General features: G+C 46.3%; 1 protein-coding gene across 4 annotated transcripts; it reads left to right on the forward strand.

Annotated features, from left to right (window-relative positions):
• The first annotated feature begins 1,168 nt into the window (after window positions 1–1,168).
• On the forward strand, window positions 1,169–16,462 carry nrf1 (nuclear respiratory factor 1). Of its 4 annotated transcripts, none has more exons than XM_080851220.1 (11): window positions 1,169–1,225; window positions 4,352–4,608; window positions 4,987–5,101; window positions 5,321–5,447; window positions 5,756–5,896; window positions 8,571–8,729; window positions 8,959–9,168; window positions 9,430–9,537; window positions 9,745–9,893; window positions 11,069–11,205; window positions 15,131–16,462. In XM_080851220.1, exons 2-11 carry the CDS (start codon window positions 4,386–4,388, stop codon window positions 15,289–15,291), a joined length of 1,530 nt encoding a protein of 509 aa, XP_080707346.1. In that variant the 5' UTR covers window positions 1,169–1,225; window positions 4,352–4,385; the 3' UTR covers window positions 15,292–16,462. The 4 variants fall into 4 exon arrangements, with proteins under 4 accessions (XP_080707346.1, XP_080707348.1, XP_080707347.1 ...); XM_080851222.1 differs by having other exon boundaries at window positions 11,069–11,190; XM_080851221.1 differs by having other exon boundaries at window positions 9,430–9,531.
• Window positions 16,463–19,928: the final 3,466 nt, after the last annotated feature.

Raw genomic sequence — 19,928 nt, forward strand, 5'->3', positions numbered from 1 at the left:
GATGGCACGGCTAAGGTATTAGTTAAGTGTTTAGTGGTTTAATATTGGTGTAATGATTCGTATAAATGCGATTATAGACATATTATACACAGTCACACCGAGTCAGATATCTCTTGTATAAGAAATTGTGGAAAGTTCAAAACCCAACATCTGGGGGAAGAACTGGAAAAAAATCAGGAAAACATAAGCAATCACCAATCATCATAGAACCCCAACACCAGACTTAAAGTCTCATAAAAAAAAAATGTTCAATTCATTCGAGAGTGGAATGCCTCCCAGGATCCCACAGTGACAGATTTCCTTGACATGAGAGCTGCACAGGCTATTTAAAGAGACATTTCTACTTGAATGCCATAAACTTTTAACTGCACTTTAAACAAATACACACATTGTATTTATGTGCTTAAATATTTGGAATTGGTCTAAAATGAAAGTTTTAAAAGTGAATGAATGGGGAATCCTCATTTTGTCAACACACATGTGATTATTATTCAAAAAGAACAAAAATGGCCGATATTGGAGAACTTTAAAGCCACTGTATGTTCAGTAGGCCTACTATTATAATCAACACTGAAATACTCAACTGGCTATGAAAGCGAAACTAAACCTTAGGCTACTGCATATTCCCTTAGTTTTAATAATAACTGAAAAGTAGACCACTGTCATAATCTTTTCTAGAATATCTCATAGGTTATTTCAATATATTTTGCACTGACAGGCTCAGTAGAACAGGTATTACAGTAGGACTATATTATAGTCTTAGTATTTCAGACACTTTCTATCTTATATTAACCAATGATGGCCAACTGGCGGTCTCTTAGGCGACATAACTTGTCCAGGCCTGTAAATCAAACCTATTATACTCTGTGTAAATTCTAGGCTACAATATGTATGCAACCCTATTTTGACTATAACCAATACAGATCAGTGCCAAGTTACCATCTTTCGTTAACAAATATTCCGATGTTCAATCTAACTTCACTTCCAATTTCATCTAGTCAGCATCCTACAAGATGGTCCTGAGGCCACACTTCACTCGGTCATTTTCCGGGCTCTTCAAAATCGAATGTGTGGGCGTGGTTTACTCGACGCTGTGTAGATCTGTAGGACCGCCAAGCTAGAGCTTCCGAAGTGTTTTCGGCTGGCTGTTCTTTGTCCTCCATTACAGCTCGGATTCCCAGCTCGACTGTACAGCGCAGGCCCGAAGTAGCGCAGCCGCTCTGAGGTTAGTGCCCTACCGCGCAATCTCCAGCTATTTCAGCCATGGCGCAGCCGCACCACCAAACCCGGCAGCGTTGGGGTGAAAGACAGATGCAGACTGTGTTGATGCAAAATAAGAAAGGGTTTCACGTTTACATAGATCCTTATTCACGGGATTAACTTCGTTAACGCTAAGAATAAGCTCAGATGACTCAGATATTGCAGTAGCTACTGTTATGTAGGCCACTTAGGCCTCGCTAATTTTGTGTTGTAATAGCTAGCGACGGTTCAGAATGGCGGGTTTTGTACAGGCATCGTTCATTTTAGGCCGTCCACACTCGATTTAGCATTTTCATGTAGATATCATGGTTTTCTCCCATACACAAGCATGATCGTAATGTTCGTACCAGTGATGCATTAGGGTTTTAAAGTGTAAATCGTATAAACAGCGAGAATCCTCGGTACAGAGTCGCAGTCTACGCAGACTGGTGGAAGGCTAGCAGAGACCGATAGTTAGCTAACTAGCTAGTAGGAGCCGACATGCAATTGTAGACTGGACATATACGGAAAGGCTAGTGCTAGCACATTCATTTTGTATGTGGCTATCATGCAGCAGGATAAATATGTAATTGACATAGACCTATAGAAATTCTTATTCTATAGCAGTTCTCATTGAAATTGTTCTTGTTTGTGTTGGGAGATCACGAAAACGTTGCGATACTAGTGGGACATTTTGGCTATCTAGCTAATGAAATAAGAGTTTTTCTGCTAGCTTCCATTAGCATCTAACCGTAACGTTATTGCAAGCTGGCTAGTCTTCTGCGGAGGATGGATATCTGGTTGAGCTATCTTGGCCATCCAGCTACCGCCATTTCACCCCGTATATCACTGTCGGAGTCTTGGGAACAGATGGTTTCACAGTTCATGTAACGTTAGTGCACCAGCCAAATGCTCCGAGGTTTGACGATATTAATCATTAGAGTTTTCAATTAATGACGAACTCAACACCAGCGGCTGATACTCAGGCAGTTGCCATCAGTTATTTATCAATGCCTGTCTTCAAGTGGAAAAATGTACCAAGGAGCTCGTGTAGCAAATTGAATGTAACGTTAGCACATAAAGAGCTGACTCGGTTCACCAGAACTGTTACAACAAAAATCAGCTAGAATTTGTTTCTATATGCAACGTTCAGAATGCTTTCTCTTTTAACTGCACGAGTCACCTCTTCCTTAATGCAGTGCATTAAAACTTGTTTGAAATATGCATTATGTTCCAGGCTCTTTCATATCAAGTATTAGTGAGGCCCCTCACGTATGTTTCTTGTTCCTGGAAAATGACTGTGCCCCTTTAAAACCGAGAATATATACTATGTGAGGCTCTAGAAATATGCAAAATCCTTATTTCCGCCTACCCAAAATTGAGGTAATAATATACTACGTATAATGCATAGTGACTCACGACGATGTTTGCAATTGCTGTTTTTACAGTCTTTGAATTCTAGTTTTCAGATATGCTTTCCCTTTCAATTTAATTTGGCGATATGAACAGTTCATTCTGGGGTCCAGGATCCTGTTACAGTATAATGTCATAATGTTTGGATGCCCCCTGGCGGTAGGAGGGTGTTTGTGCGGTGATGACGTTAACCTAGCTGACTTTAAATGCAAAGGACGAAATTGCACCGAGAAAAATACATATCCTAATATAGACATAACAAACAAATCAATTGACCAACATATACATAGTTAAGTACTGGTTTGGTCCCTCTGACTCATATATATATATATATAATTACAATTATTAATGGGAGAGGGGAAAAAAACTAAGTTGTGATAAACAAATCTGTTTTCAGTTTTGGACTGCCTCTTTAATCTTTGAGTTTTGGTGAAATATTGGATCATTGTGTTTATTTATTTATTTATTAAAAATGAAACCATTCAAACAGCAGGCAAAATCAATCTTTGTTGGAGATGTTAACAACTCAGATCTTAGATGTGACCCTGACTATTCACTCATTTTTGTAAGATTTAAGAAACCAAAAAGGTTGGAAACCACTGGTTTAATCTTTAACAATGTGTAATTTGAAAAGCGTGATAAATTATCCATTGTGTACAATCTCCTACAATCTAAAAGTAAGTAGTAACTAAAGCTGTCAATAAACTACAATATTTCCCTCTGAAATGTAGTGAAGCAGAAGTATGTGGCATAAAAAATAGTCAAGTAAAGTCTAAGTACTCCAAAATTGCAGTGTATGTAGCTACTTTCCACCTCTAAAAAAATGGTTTGAGAGGGTATACTGCAAAAGCTTTCATGTCATGTGAAATGGCACAATGACTTATGAATGCACAGCATTATACCAGCCTGTTATCGATTGAGGAGTTCATGCAGCCCCAGCCATTGCTGCTATAATGTAATTCTACACAGTCACAGTCAGAGCTGCCATGTGTCCAGAAGACCATGAAGAACAAGTCCAGAAGGCCGGTTCTCTGTGTCTGGATGCAAATCCAAAGAGAAAGGCCTACATAGAGAGTCATGTACCGCACCCTTTTATTCAAACTAAGCAGTGGCACTCATTTCATCAGTTCTGGCACTCCCTGGCTAAAGTACCCAGCCCAGTAAATGCTTACGTTTAGTCATTTAGCAGACGCTTTTATCTAAATGCTTAATATAAATAAATAAATGCTTTGGTGTGGTTTCCCATTTCTTTACATTACTTGAATGGTAACCTTCATCTGAATGCTAGTAATTGGCTCTATGCGTATGTGGGGTGAGAGACAAAACTGTAGGGATTTATTTTTCCTCAACATTATGCATACTGTTTTTGATAAATGTTCCAGTTCACTTAACATTTTGTGCTGCACTATTCCCACAATTTAGACCCGCTACCTTAGTGTCGATAGTGAATTGTTACTCTTTGTAGGCTTGGTTTTCTAGACCTGATAAGGGTGGGATGAATGGGTTAAGGAGGTCCTAATGGCCTGTTGTTTGCGGATGCTCACGTGTTGGATGAGCCAGGATACAGGATCACCAAGGTCCTTAAGAGAGTAGGACCATTTGTGTCCAATACTAAACATAAGTGTTCACCATCAATGTATCTATTTGGTCATATAGGCTGTGCCTATGTACATTTTAAGTGTGTGTGCGTGTGTTTCAGTCTGTAGTGAGAGTCCTCCCTGCGTCCCCTGGCCATGGATGAGCACTCGGTGCACCAGACGGAGCACATGACCACCATCGAGGCCCACGCTGTCTCGCAGCAGGTGCAGCAGGTGCACGTGGCCACCTACACGGACCACAGCATGATGAGCGCTGACGACGACTCGCCCTCATCGCCCGACGACGACATCTACGACGACTCGGACATCCTCAACTCCACAGGCACTGATGAGGTCACCGCCCACCTGGCTGCCGCAGGTCAGAGAGGGCTGGGGTCTGCCCCTCACACACACACACACACGTCTGCCCCCCCCACACACACACGTCTGCCCCTACCCCACACACACACACACACACACACACACACACACACACACACACACACACACACACTACTTTCACAGTGACACTTGCATGCTGGTTGTTGTCATAGATAGGTCACAAACTACTATATTTCAGATAGGGGGGTAGACAAGCAGATGAGGACTGATTTAATGGATGTGATATGTCATGCTTAGTAGTACGAGTACCTAATAAGTGTGAGCGTCTTTTTAGTCATACTTGGAGGTCTTTTGGGACAGAATGACCGTATCTGGAATGTGTCCTCCTTAACAATCCTTCTCTCTGTGCAAACAGGGCCAGTTGGAATGGCAGCAGCTGCTGCCGTGGCTACAGGAAAGAAACGCAAAAGGCCACACATCTTTGAGTCTAATCCCTCTATCCGAAAAAGACAACAGACAAGATTGCTGAGGTGAGCACTTTGCCCTGTTACCTCACGTCATAGTCACCGTGACGGAGACTGGTGACCTCATCAACCCTCTCACCATTGTTTACGGTTTCTGTCTCTGTTTACTGTCGCAGGGAACACCTGCAGTTTCATTTCTGGCACAGGCATTCATCCCCTATAGCATTCTGAAGTGCGTTGTGCCATGATGGGCGAGAAACTCTGAGTGTTTGTGTTCTTTTTCAGAAAACTGCGGGCCACTCTGGACGAGTACACCACGCGTGTGGGCCAGCAGGCCATTGTGCTCTGCATCTCGCCCTCCAAGCCCAACGCCGTCTTTAAGGTGTTCGGTGCCGCCCCACTGGAGAATGTAGTACGTATTTGCCATTTTTTTTTTTATCATATAGGACATGCAGCTATATGGGCTTGTATTGTAATGAGGGATATCCATCCGTTTTTGTTTTAAGTCGATGAACCCACAGCCCATTTCACTTAAGTGCCTAGCTCTGTTTCTTAAATATCAGGAGATTATTGCATGTTTTTGTCTTTGTTTACTGTTAGATAATGGGTTTTTAAAGTTTATTTTTAAATCTTCACTTCCCATAATAAGAATGTAGTACTTCCGTTCCTGTTGCTCCCTCCGCTTAGCCGCTGCTGCTGCTTTTTGTGTGTGTCCCTCAGGTGAGGAAATATAAGAGTATGATCCTGGAGGACCTGGAGAATGCGCTGGCTGAACACGCACCTCCTGGAGGGGACCTGAGCTCTGAGCTGCCCCCACTAACTATTGATGGCATACCTGTGTCTGTGGACAAGATGACGCAGGTGAGACATCTGACCAGTAGGTGGTGCCAGAGAGCCAACATTTGACATTGTGCAGTGAGTGCCTTAACTCAAAAGCAACCAGCAGATGGAGACAGCGCTTCGCTGATAGATATAGGACTGAACACGGTGGTTGGGTTTATTGTGAGTCTTCAGAAACTCCAGAATTATATCAGTTAAATATGCTATAAATATATTGCTGTATTTAACCGCATGTGTGATTTATCTCAAGAGGAATAAACAAAACTTGTGATCAGGAAGCCGGATGGAGGAATCCAAAGACCTAACCCTTGCGTCATGTTTCCATGGTTAGAGCAGTGGGTAAAGCATGTTTGTGCCACAAACAGCCCTGGCGCTCGTGTCGGGGTGGCACTCTTGGGTCACTGGGGCGCTGGGTGGCATCAGGCCCAGGGGGCACCTACTTGTTTACGCAGCTCTGGGCCGCCGACACGCACCCTCCCCCGCAGCCACCAAACGCTCTCAGGGCACCGGTGCCAAAGCGCCCACGCCCGTCCTATGAGCAGCCACGAGACGGGCAGCCAGCCAATCAGAATGCACTCTGCATCCGCACAGAGGCCGCAATGCCCATAGGTCAGCGCTACTTATTTATTTCACAGCAGTGAAGTGTAAGCACTTGTTGGGTTATATACTCTGGATCCATACAGGTGGTGAATGTGGGGATTGGTTAAGGAATAGAGGTGGAGTTGGGAAAGACCCCTTGGGGAAGCTTACCTCCGAGGGCTGGCTGGTTGCTGTGTGATACAGGCCCCAAAGCACTCGGCCAGGTGAGGCCCGGGCGTGTGTGGACCTGTAATTACTGAGTGTACTCCTGCTCTTCAACCCCCAGCACACACACACACACACACACACTCACACACTCAGACACACTCAGACTCTCTTCCTGGCAGCTGATTGGCTCCCCAGTGGATTAGCAGGAAAGGGGGTGGTGGTGAGGGTAAGGAGCTGAGTAGCTGAAATTCACCTCAGCAGCAGCGTGCCTCTTAACTCTACTGCCCCACTGTAATTAGACCATCTGCCCAGAGACCAGACACACACACACGCTAATATGCTCATAGTCTTACACATGGAAACACAAAAGCTCTTCTACTTTGTACCTTACACACACACACACACACACACACACACACACACACACACACACACACACACACACTGTAAGATGCTCACATCCTTCCTCAGGCTTACACATGAAAACACGGTCATCCACTCCCTGCCTTCTTACACACCCATGGGAATGAAGAGGACCAAGTGGATAACACATCCTTTTGTGGTTTGGGCTTTAGCCCTCTGCATGTGCCTCAGTGCAGCAGCAGTACAATATAGTACAGTAACTTCAAATACGATCGGGAGGATGCAAAGAACCACGCCGCTAAGCCTGCTGTGACTCACAAATGACCTCTTCCGCAGTCTAGGGCCTAGAGTTATATCCTGAGCCTTACTCACTGAAGCTTGGCTCCAAGTTTGTGGCTCCGTGGTTTATCACCTAATGAGTAGTTACCGTAGTTACCACATACATCTGCTGATGTCTGCTTGAAGTCGCTGTTCTTCAGCACGGGCTGTTTGTGCTCCGAAGGTGCAGGCGGGGGATGTTGGGGGAGGTTGTTGTAGCGATTTATTTCCCCCGAGCCAAATTTAGCTGCTGATGTCAAGGCGGGCAGACGCTGCAGCTCCTCATTGTGCAATATAATCCCCGGTATGTCCACGTATTAGCAGGGACACTGAGGACAAACGCCCAGTCCCCTCCCCTCCCCACTGCCACACTACCACCCCCAGCTTGCTGAGTGTGTAAACCTGAGGGCAAGGGGGGCAAAATGAGAGAGAGAGATGTTCTGCCTGATTACAGCTGATCCCCTTCAGCACCGACCGGAACAGGGCACATGAAGTGGTTGTGGAGGAGACATCCTGCAGGTGATGCAGCTCAGTGAGACAGAGTTTGTGGTCAGTACTGATCCCAGAACAGCAGCCAAGTGTGGAAAGTCAATCTATGGCCTGCTTCCTCTGCTGAAAGTCTCTGTAAGACTTGGACCTGGGCCTGGGTTTCCGTTCACACCCTCACAGTGAATGTAGCCCTCTCATTCTGTTGGCTCTCACATTTTTACTTTTTTCACTCAAGCAGTCACATTACGTGTTCATCAATAGTCCTCATGTCTGGTTCAATGCATAGATTGAGTCATGGCGTTCGCAGCTAGTGTGTCTGTCGAATGTGTTAACCCTAGCGGCCTGACACTCCGTTTCTCCCAGTAGCACAGAGGGGGAAAGACCTTGCTCAGCCATTTTGCATCTCTTCACAGTTTCACGAACAAGTGAAAAAAAGGGAAGAGAAGCTGGAGCCACAGCTATAGATTGGGCTCAGAATAGCCGCTGAAACGATCCGTCTCCTCCTGCCCAGGACTGCTATTTCAAGCCCAGTTTCTCCACCAGGACGCTCTGACAAATGAAGTGGTTTGGTGCGGGTAGAGGCGATAGCTGGCACGTGCCACCCCTCATCAAGGGCACTAGGTGCCATAGGACCCGGCACTGCTGTTGTATCATACACACCACTTTGTTCTCCATCTTTCTTTTTATTTCTCTTCCTTTGTAATTTACCTCTTTTTCTTGTCCATCCTTTCTTTCTCTCTCTCTCTCGCTCTCTCTCTCTCTCTTCATGCCTGCGCAGGCTCAGCTCCGTGCCTTCATCCCAGAGATGCTGAAGTACTCCACAGGCCGTGGGAAGCCCGGCTGGGGCAAGGAGAGCTGCAAGCCCATCTGGTGGCCAGATGACATCCCGTGGGCAAACGTGCGCAGCGACGTCCGCACAGAGGAGCAGAAGCAAAGAGTGAGTGGGCAGGAAGCAAAATGGCCGCCTGGGAGAAGCAGTACTCCAGCCCTTCATAATATTACAGCTCAGCTTGACTCTTCTATAAAGACAGTAAAATAAGGCGGACACTGTTTAAGAATGTATTCACATAGGCAGACGGGCCACTGTTGAGCAGCACTTAAGCGGTTCACTTCATTTTTATTTCCTAATATATTAACATCATTGTGTTCTCATTGGGAAATGGCAGGTGTCATGGACACAGGCTCTACGCACCATTGTGAAGAACTGCTACAAGCAGCACGGGCGTGAGGACCTGCTCTATGCCTTCGACGACCATCAGGTGGTGACCCATCAGCAGGTCGCCACGGCGGCCACCCACAGCATCGCACACCTGGTGCCCTCACAGACAGTGGTGCAGACCATCAGCAACCCCGACGGCACCGTGTCACTTATCCAGGTGAGTGGGTCCTGAGAGGCTAGAGTTCATACGGTTCATATTGGTCAGGAGAAGTCTGTTTTCAAGCAGTACGAGTAACGACTAAAACAGTATAGTATGGTATTTGTAGTTTATGAAGGGAGGGGGGAAATTGCTGGGAAAACCCACACAATGCAATACAGTACATACACCGTCTGTTAGATTTCTGTTTGAAATGTGTGTTATACTCATGAAAATGTATCGATCTAAATGACTTACCCTGTAACGTGACTTCATGTTTAGGTTGGCACAGGACAAACCGTGGCAACCCTCGCCGACGCCTCGGAGTTGCCAGGCACGGTAACCGTAGCACAGGTCAACTACTCGACGGTGTCGGATGGCGAGGTGATGGTGATGACCCGCGCTTTTTCCTGCTGTGTCTTCAATTTTGGCACATGCTCTAATATATTTGAATGTTTTTTTTAATATTCTTGACTATGCCTTTAAACTTAAAGCTACTGCATACAAACATTCTGAGACTCTGTACCCCCATGATTATACACCCCCTGTATCCCTTCTAACTCCCCCCCGGTTTGTGTTTTTGGGCGGGCGGATCAGAGCTGGACGACGTTGCAGGGCGGCGAGATGACTATTCAGACCACACAGGCGTCCGAGGCCACGCAAGCCGTGGCATCGTTAGCTGAGGCAGCCGTTGCCGCCTCCCACGAGATGCAGCAGGGGGGGACAGTCACCATGGCGCTCAACAGGTACGCAAGCGAAGGGGGGGAGTACATGGAGTGGAGGGGGACAGAAGAGAAAGGAGTCGAGGAAGCTGTGTGCATAAAGAAAGGGAGAGAGTGAGTCCGAAATGGAGGATAAGAAAATGTGGGGGCAAAGGGATGGAGAGTGAAATAGAGAGTAGAGTGAAAGAGGGAAAAGTAGAGGGATATATGGCTATAAGGGAGCAAAAAAGCTTTCATCATCCGAAAAGCAGAAGGAAAAACAGCTGTTACACCCACACACACGCGCACACACTCTGCCTCTCCCCAGCTGCACGTGAGCTGCTGTGGCTGGGATTCCCTGGGGGGCTTGTTACCTGGCCTCACCTGTCACCCACCCCCCCCCCCCCCCCCCCCCCCCCCAGTCCTTCCTTCCGCTGTTTACCAGCACGGCCCCTCCCCAACTGCAACACAGCGACCCGGCTCCCCCACCCCTAACCTCCACCTCCACCTCCACCTCCCAGTCCAATTAGGGCCAGGAAACACAGCTTCTTCCCAGAGAAGAGAAGAGCACAGGCACACTTAATGAAGGCTCAGAGAAGCACCGTCACCAGGGTTGACTGGGCCTCTATCTCTTTTTAAAACGCTGCACGCTTTCTGTGTTTGGCAATAGAGTTATCTTCCAGCTCTTTCCCGTTGAAGCTGTGGTGGGGATGGGGGGGCGTCTCTAGATCGGAGGATATGGTAGGTCACACACACACACACACACACACACATACACACATACACACACACAAATGCATATACCCCCAAGCTATGTCTCTAATGACTGCCTCTGTTGTCATTCATGCCCATGGGAGTGATGAGGATGGGCCTTAAGAGGGGTGGGAGTGTGGTGGACAGCTGTTGGTGTTGCTTGCCATAGGGGAGAAGTCCCTATGAACAGCAGGAAACTTTTGATCAGAGTGAGGGGTCGGGGGGGAAAGGCGACTCTTCGCATCTGGCCTCACTAGAGGTCCTCCCCACTTTACGAGGGGCAGTGTGTCTTCATTAGAGTTGGAAAGCTGTGACTGGATGTTTCTGTGTAGATTGGTGTGTGTGTATGAAGTGCTTTGTGTGATGAACCAGGTTCTCTATTTTAATTGTGTGTGTGTATGAAGTGCTTTGTTTGATTAACCTGGTTCTGTATTTGAATTATGTGTGTGTGTGTGTGTGTGTTGCAGTGAGGCGGCAGCACACGCAGTGGCCACCCTGGCAGAGGCCACACTCCAGGGCGGCCAGATCGTGCTGGCAGGAGAGACCGCTGCCGCTGTAGGAGCCCTGACCGGGGTGCAGGATGGCAGTGGTACGAACAACTACAGTGTGTATACCAACGATCGACGTCCACGCACACACACACACGCTCTGATCATGATCTCTGTGACACCCCCTATGAGTTCAGCACGTCAGGGCATAGACACACACACACACACACACACACACACACACACACCCATACAGACACACTCTCAGCTTCTCCTTCCTTCCAGTTCTCCCTCAGTTCATTAGCACACCTGTCGTCCCCCACTCCCAGTGATGACTCGTCATCAGGCAGGTAATCCCCACTCTCCCTGGATGCAGTGTCTCACATACTCCAGTCTTCTCTCCTGGTGTGATGCACTCCAGGGAAAGATGCCAAAGTACCAGACTGTCTGGCGACTCTTACCCTTCTCTGTATCCAATTTGCTTGTCAATCAGTTCTGTCATTGTCTGATTTGAAAGAGTAGAATTTGGTGATTTGGTTGACCAAAGACAGCCACGCCTTTTTACATTTAAATCATTCAAATGAGGGGTGTGGAGAAGGATGTATGCAAATGATGCTCAACTGCAAAGATCTCACTCAGCTTTGAAGTTCTCTTTTAACACCTGTGTGTGTGTGTGTGTGAGAATAAAAGAGAGAAGTATATGGGATGTGACATTAGAGAAGGGTATCCAAACTTTACACAACTTTACAGCAAGTTTACACTAATCCACTGGATTTAGTGTGTGTGTGTGTGTGTGTGTGTGTGTGTGTGTGTGTGTGTGTGTGTGTGTGTCAGTGACTGACCTGTGTTGCCCAGTCTACCCTCTCAGAACATAGTTATCCACACTGTGCCAAAGCAGCGGGATTCTGTTTGCTACATACGCCTTGTTAAATGAGAGAAATTATACTATTAAATACTGCACGTCCGCCCCGAACGCTGAAAGGTTAACACAAAGTGCCAGAGCACAAGACTCTACAGGCCCATTATAATGTGTTATTTACAGTGCCACATTTTTGCTCAGGTAAAAAAATGCCAAAACATAGCTGCCTGTCCTACATAGTGACAGGGTGATTGACAGGTCACCCAATTGCACTGACAAGTCGTAATGAGAGTTGTAAACTAACAGCTTAGCCCAGCCCCTTCACTCTGGCTCAGCCTCCCGCCCTGGCCGGTCCTGGTGTCCCATCACCCTCTACCCCCACCCTGTTCCCAATCCCAATCCCCCACACAGCCCCAGGCACTTGGCAGGTCCCTGAGGAACCTGTCTAAAGAGCTTTGATTCTCTCCATTATCGGTACGGAGCCTAATCACAGGAGCCAGCTGTCAGCACTCCCAGCCAGAGCCCCACCAGGAAGCCGTGTCTGCCGGCAGACGCCCACATACGGGCACACGCACACACACACGCACATGCAGACCCCCACATACGGGCACACACACACACGCGCAGACACACACACTTACGCATGGCATGCTTTCACAAATACATCTGTGCATAGGCACAATAACACTCTAAAAGTACTAAAGCTGTTGCTGTAATAGACTTTAAAAACTACACTTTTGGAGAAAGACATCACGACCACCCTAGGCCTCACCCCTGCTTGATAATGGGGTGACCAACCCTGACCTCTGACCCCTAAGCGCCAATCAGAGAGACTCTGACTCGTTCAGGGTGCAGATACGAGTCGAGCCTCTGTGTCTTTATTACACTAGTATCTGCTCCTAGTACAGAATGGGCTTTCCTAGTTTCTCTGCATCGGACAGACCATCTGTGGCGTTTTCATTTGTGAATGAACGGGGTGGTGGTGTGATTAGAGAAGGCTGGTTTATGTAACTGTCCTGCTTGGCTGTCCGCTCATGCGAGGGATTCAGGGATAGATGTTGGAAGACTGATTCTAAAAGACATTTTCTTTTCAGATGTTGGATATTACAACCGTTTCTGGTTTTTGTTTCGTTCAGCTCTGGCTAGGTTTCATTGGAGAACAATTTGTATTGCCAACTCTCCATGTTGTTGATTGCTGTCAAATTTAGACTTGTAGCCGAAAAGCACTTTCCAGTCGACACAATGCATCTTGTCTGCATCTAAGTGTTTATTCTGGTATTCGCCAAGTGAATAACCTGCTTCTCTCCCCTTGAGGTTTTGTCATGTCAATGGAGAAGGACACAACTTGCAAAGCTACAAGGAAAGACAAACAGATAAACAAATAAAGTCGGGACAAATCATATCCCCCTCCTCAATTTAGTTGTATTGTGGCTGTGGCTCCTGGCAGAGGGGACAAGTGGCCCAGTCAACAGCTCGGTGCGCTGCCGCTGAAGGAGCTTATTGACCTCGTCCAATCAGCCTAATGGCAGCACTGGGATGCCTTTGAAGTGTGTCGGTCGGCACAGCTCTTGATTTTGCTGCGCCTTCGTTTCCCCCTCCCTCCCCCTCTTCCCTCTCTCCATCCACTCTTCCCTCTCTCCATCCACTCATCTCTCTCGCTCTCTCTCTCTCTCTCTCTCTCTCTCTGTTCCTGTTCCGCTGGTCCTCAATGTCACAGTGATGAAGTGACAAGAGGGCCACTTCTCTGTGTAAACACAGGCCTTACAGAAAAGCCCTACAATCATTCCAGAGGCGCAATTAAACAAACCGTGGCCGTGCCCTTTTCAGCTCACGGCTACCAGAACCCCATAGCTGCCTGGGTCCTCACAGGAGATTTCAAATAAGAATGGGTAGTTACCAAGCATGTTGGCTACTAAACTTGTTTTCTTGTAAAAACTGGCATCTCACATCTTGGGGAAATGAAATGGAAAAAAAGTATAGAGAGCGTGTTGTTTAGTGGCTTTAGATGTAATCACTTGCCAATGGATGTTTACTGTTGCAAAAGGAGTCACTGTTTTTGAAACTGAGCCCTACAGTTTAAAGTGATCGGAATGTTAGACAAAGAGTACGTCACAGATGCCGTTTACGTGGAGCCTGGGGAGAGGCGTTGATGATGTCTAATGGAGTGTACCGTAAGTGTTCGGAGATGTGGATTGAGGGTGTGCATCTGTGTTTGTGCTGGTAAGGTCATTTGCAGTCTGTTTTTGTGTGTGCGTGTGTGTGTGTGTGAGTGTGTGAGTATCGCTTTACGTATGGGAGCTTTGGCTCTGACCTCCCCTTCTTCCCACAATCGTTTTGTGTGTGTGTGTGTGTGTGTGTGTGTGTTTGTGTGTGTGTGTGTGTGTGTGTGTGTGATTGCAAGGCAGGGCTTGTGATTGCGCATGTGCCTGTGCACCAAAACAATCCTCTCTGGCCACCCTACCCTTCCCTACCCTCTCATCCGCCCCACAGTCCGTGTCACATGACTGCCGCCCGCAGTAATCTGGGGCTAGCACACAGCCTGGTCGGCTGGAGGACCGGCGGGGCAGGGGAGTGCTGCGGCTCAATCGGCCCATTGTTCTTTCACTGCAGCAGGGGGAGCTGCCCCTCTCCTCTGCCTTCTCTGACTCCGCTCCACCTAGCCAGCGCCCAGTCACTCGAAGACCCACTCTAACATGGCGGCCCTCTCATTGTCAGACAGACAGACAGACAGACAGACAGACAGACAGACAGACAGACAGGCAGACAGAACCCCCACTGCACCTGCCTCTTTTGAATCACGCTCTGCATTAGTCGCATTATTGCCGCAGTGGCTACGACTGCAGTAACCGTGAGAGCACGTCATGTCCACTCAACTCTATAAAACTATATAAGTGTTGGTCTTGTGCCGCTTCTACTTCTACTGAAAACATTACTGATGCAGTACTTAAGCTTTCTGAGGAGAGTTGTGCATCTACAATCATTACCATACATCACTGTTCTCACGAGTGGAATAGGTACATTTTATAGCTACCAGTGGCCCAGGAATCTGACTTATGTACTGACATGTGTGTTAGGTACTGAACGTATAAAACATTTTAAACACTGACTGATCAGAGATCTGTGGCACTTCAAAAGATACACTTGTTAATGTGCACTTTCCTCTCCCCCTCCTCCTCCTGCAGGCCTGGTTCAGATCCCTGTCAGCATGTACCAGACCGTGGTCACCAGCCTTGCCCAGGGAAACCGGCCCATGCAGGTCGCCATGGCGCCGGTGGCCACACGCATCGAGAACACTGTGACGCTCGACGGACAGGCCGTGGAGGTCGTGACCTTGGAACAGTGACATACCACCCCCCTGCAGGTGTTTGGAATGGGCAGCATCGACCACCAGTAAAGCCCTTCGGGGGTTTGGGTCGTTGGGGTTGTGGTATGCCTATTTTGACGCACTGTAATACATGTGTTGTTTAAAGACAAAAAAATATTACTATATATTTTTGACTTTTTACACCTGCAGGGGATTCACAAGTTCCAGGAATGGATCATTATCAATGCATTGTTTACTGTGTAAAAAGAGGATGTGTTTCTTTTTTGGGTTTTGCTTTTGTTTGTTTTTCATTATGGATTTTCTTTTTTAGCTTTCTGATGTTAAGGATCTAGAGTATTTAGTATTTATTTTTTAAACTTGTGTTCAGCAAAGAGGAAGGAAGCAAACCAAAAACCGAGGGTGGGACGGGTTCGAGCCTGTGGCATACCCCACACTCTCTCACAACCACAGAACTCCATTTTGTCCTTAAGTGTCCATTGCTTTCTTATTTTCTTCTCCTATTCCCCAAGCCCTCGGAATGAAGCATTTTTGATCTGTAGGTTGCAGGCACGGGCAGGTCCGCCCAGGATGTGTCCCATCTTTCATTCACTCTTGTCTCGGTATGAAACACCCAGACCAGCCTCAGTGTGTATTGCCTTCATCACAGACTGCATTAAATGTGACTGTTCTCCATCATGGTTGTGGTCACTTTGTTTCCAGCTCAATGCACAAGGGTTTGTTTAATACTCCTATGGCATTTTGGTTGTTCATATTTGTATATCGAACAAAAATTGATAGTGACTACAGCTAAAAATGGGTGGCCAGGCGTCTGAGTGTGTATGTATGTATGTATGTATGTATGTCTGAACTGCCAAGGAAGCCATTTTGAAATCTGAAAAGTACACTGCCTCTGTCCGTCACATACTCGTCTGGTGGCTTTCCTGGGTATTTTAAATGCATATCTACTATGAAAAAATGCTTTGTGTGTGTGCGTGTGTATCTCCCTTAGGAGTGTTTATCATGTGCACCATTTTATACATTTGCATTAAAAAAAGAGGAAATGATAGTATCCATTTTAATGGAGTACTATTTAAAGAAAATGAATTTTGGATTGGAATTTCAGGAAGATAAATTGTATGTTTGAAGGGGGCTGAAAGATTGATAATGTGGTATTCAAGGCATGTGGTCTGTGAGCTCCAAATAAAATATTGACTGTTCACAAAAAAAGGTCTTATGTCATAACTCATGTCAGTAAATAAAATTAAAAAATGAAATGGAAGACCATCTTTTGGCTTAGCATGGTCCCAAATGTACATGTTGCATCGCTCCACTTGGGAGTCAGAACTCTTGGCTTACTCTTTTTGCCAGGTCACTGGTTATTGGGCTCTCACAGTTGTGTCATGAAAACTCAATGACCTGCTTCATAATCCCCCACCACTTCACATGGTCACACCCATTCCCCTTCGCCAGGCTCTCGTGATGGACAAGCGGGGGCCTGGTTGCATCATAAGCTCTGATCCCTCCCCCTCAGTTAAAGCCTGGATTTACGACCGGTGCCCTTCTGCTGTGTGGGGTGGGGAGAGGGGGCACATCCTTGTCTAATCTGACAGGCGTCACCACACATCCCACTCTGCCTCTAGATTATTACTTACAGTCGGTTTGGAAGCGACTGAGTGCAATAGCTGGAATATTTCAGGAGAATAGGCTCCCTGGCCCGAAGCGTTATCCATGGTTCTTAGAGGGACATTCAATTGGGTCGTGGGAGAAAAGTTGGTGATTACACAGCCATACTGGGGTGAGGAGGATATAGGTTTTGGGGTGAATGGGTTGTCATGGCAGCTGGCTGGTGGGGGGGGGGAGCCCAAACGCGTGCGTCAATCCCGGGCAGTGCCAGATTAAGAGCCTTATTAGCGTGTGCTTTCTGGGAAGGGACCAAGGTCCTGTGATATTCCTCTCCCGCTGCACGGAAGGCCGTGTAGGTGGATGGACACCTGCGTAGGCTCGCATAAACACAACTGATTATCTCCAAGGGTTATCCCCCACTTAAGAGAATCACTCCTCAATATAAATGCGGCTATTACACTAGACTGGATGGCTGGGGAATGAAAATCCTTCGTTACTTTTCAAAATATATCCTGACTGGAATCAACACTGCTTCCCATAAATGAAAACAACAATTAAGATCAATTAAGTCTAATACTACCCCTTGTGAATTACTGCCCTTGTTGATCATGGCCATTTGTTAAATTTGACCATTACTGTGTGAAGATGTAGACACTTACTCTTCCATGGTCCTTCAATCAAAAAACATTCTTCAGTGGACCATGATAATATTGACTCCCTGTGGAGGGGGAGATGGCACGTGTGTGTGTGTGTGTGTGTGTGTGTGGGTGGGGGAGCTCATGGACATGTCTCTGACAGGGCCCAGGCCTCCTCTCCATAGGGGGGCTGTGTTCTTGTAGCCTGGAGTCCTGCAGGCTGCGGGGCAGGGCTTTAATCTCCACTAATCGTTTCTTAATACACGCAACCCTCTCTCCCCATCTCCCCTACTCCCTCCCTTCACGCCACCCTATCCTACCCCCACGCCCGTTGCATGTGCTTGCCGCCCACGGTCCACCCCCACCCACTCCAGCACAAGGGATAATCTCCATTCTCTCACTCCAACACTGATGCACCATCAGGGCCTGGAACAGCAAGAGAGGGTGTGGGTGTGTGTTCTTCAATGCGCCCTGTAGTTTTGGCCTGAGGTCAATTCAAGGTCAAAGGTGATTATCATTTCCCAAGAGAGGAAATACAAACTAGTCTCTTGCTGTGATCATGTGCTGATTTCAAAGAATGGATGTTTGGAATTTTAAAGCTGATATTCAAATCAGTTACGTAGTGATTTTAACATTCAGCTCTCACTCATGTTTCTTCATAGTAAGTGATGTCTGAAGACACAGCTATTGAGAGAGACCTGAAGTGGGAAAATACATTGTGCAAATCCTGCCTTACATACTGATAAGTCTGGAGATCTCTAGAGACTGCAGTAGATTCTAAGAGACTAAGCCTTTGAGGCTGCGCTGTGTAGAAACTTCGATTGAAGTGGCTCGGTTTTGGTGTGGGGAAAAACAAGGTCATCTTCATTCCCCACTAGGATAAGAGTGGATGGGTGGTAGACTCCCACTCCCTAGTACATGAAACTTTTGCCTCAAAACAGTTTTACCTGTGCTCAAAATCAAACACTGCTCTCAAAACATAAACAAAGTGATCAAAATGACATACACTTTCAAGCAATCAGTAAACAATGCACCAAAAAATAGGAAACACATTGTTCAAAACATGTAGTTCTCAGTACATTTTTTATCTCAAAACAAATTTCACATTTATCCAGCATCTTTTGATGAACGAAAACATGTTCTCATAGTAGCTAAAAATGTATCAGTAATTACTACTCTGCTTTGCTCTAATTTGTGTTGGCTCTTTCTCCTCCTTGTACCCCTACAGTACCCTGCATCTCACTACTCACAACTCATTCTTGTTCTTTGTTGATATGAACCTGCAACAATTAAAAATCTATTGAGCAGTCAGTTCTGTTACTGTAACAAATAGAAAGCACAATGTTCAGGGCCATACAACTTGTTTATTGTACATTACAGCCTACAATGCACTCTAGGCCTACTACAGTATACACTGCTACAGTAAAAGGGACACAAATCAAAGGAGTCAACATGTCATCAATGTGCTTTTTCTTGTCTTTGGGCTGGGTCAGGCCAGAGCCCTTCGTCGACATCACAAGCACTATTTTCTCTCCTGAGGCAATGGGGGAAAAAGCCTCTTGTGTGCCGTATCCAGCGTCCCTCATTGTCAGTCCATGGACTATAACATGGTCTATGACTGTTGCTCTTACTTCATCAGATATTTCCACTCTTTGTCTTCCTCTTCCTCTTTCTCGCCCTCCTCCTCTTCGCCCACCTCGCATACGCACTCGTCCTCTCACATTGTTTCTTCTATCCATTCTCAGACTTTCTCCTTCCCACCTTCAACAACCTGTTTGCTCTCTTAACTGGCTTATATTGGTTGCGTCACATCATTTTATACAAGTGAAATCAATTCTGAGTGGTTGTTTTTAAATCAATTTTGATTGTTGCCACTTGTGTTTACCATTATGGATGACATGTGCATTAGAGTGCATAATGTGTTTTGAGACTGAGAATGTGTTTAGAGTTTTGCTGAAAGGGCTAAGTGAGATCTGAAAATTGTGTTTTACCATGTGAAATAGTTTAAGGTATTGACAGCAGACTGCACAATTAGCTACATGAGTTCAGGCAACTGAGAACTTTGTTCAGCCAATGGGTTTTAGTGTTTTAGCAATTGAGAAAATCTGTAAATGACTCATCTTGATTTTATTTTACCACTCCATTATTTGGTGACAGGTACGTAAAGCACTGATTGCTCAATTTAAGATGTGTTGGAAAAAGAAAAATAATATGCCTATCAACACCCAATTAAAAGGTGGAGTCACTGACAGAGCTTGTTAAGAGAGCTGCTGATGCTGATTAGATGGCACACACCTGCAGGCTCAGGTAATTACTATCCAATAACCAGCTACAACTAGGTGGTTGTGTGTTCCACTTATATCTTAAATGTGTTTAAGCACGGATGGAAAAACACATGGCGTTAGGTGAAAATTCACC

Source organism: Sprattus sprattus, assembly GCF_963457725.1.
Source record: "Sprattus sprattus genome assembly, chromosome: 14".
NCBI classification, from domain to species: Eukaryota; Metazoa; Chordata; class Actinopteri; order Clupeiformes; family Clupeidae; genus Sprattus; species Sprattus sprattus.

Bases quoted from the DNA above. Each gene is read 5' to 3' on its own strand.
- nrf1 (XM_080851220.1), top strand. From the start codon at position 4,386: ATGGATGAGCACTCGGTGCACCAGACGGAGCACATGACCACCATCGAG. The intron at 5,897-8,570 runs GTGAGACATCTG...ATGCCTGCGCAG, and splicing joins CTGTGGACAAGATGACGCAG to GCTCAGCTCCGTGCCTTCAT. The intron at 9,538-9,744 runs GTGATGACCCGC...CGGGCGGATCAG, and splicing joins TGTCGGATGGCGAGGTGATG to AGCTGGACGACGTTGCAGGG.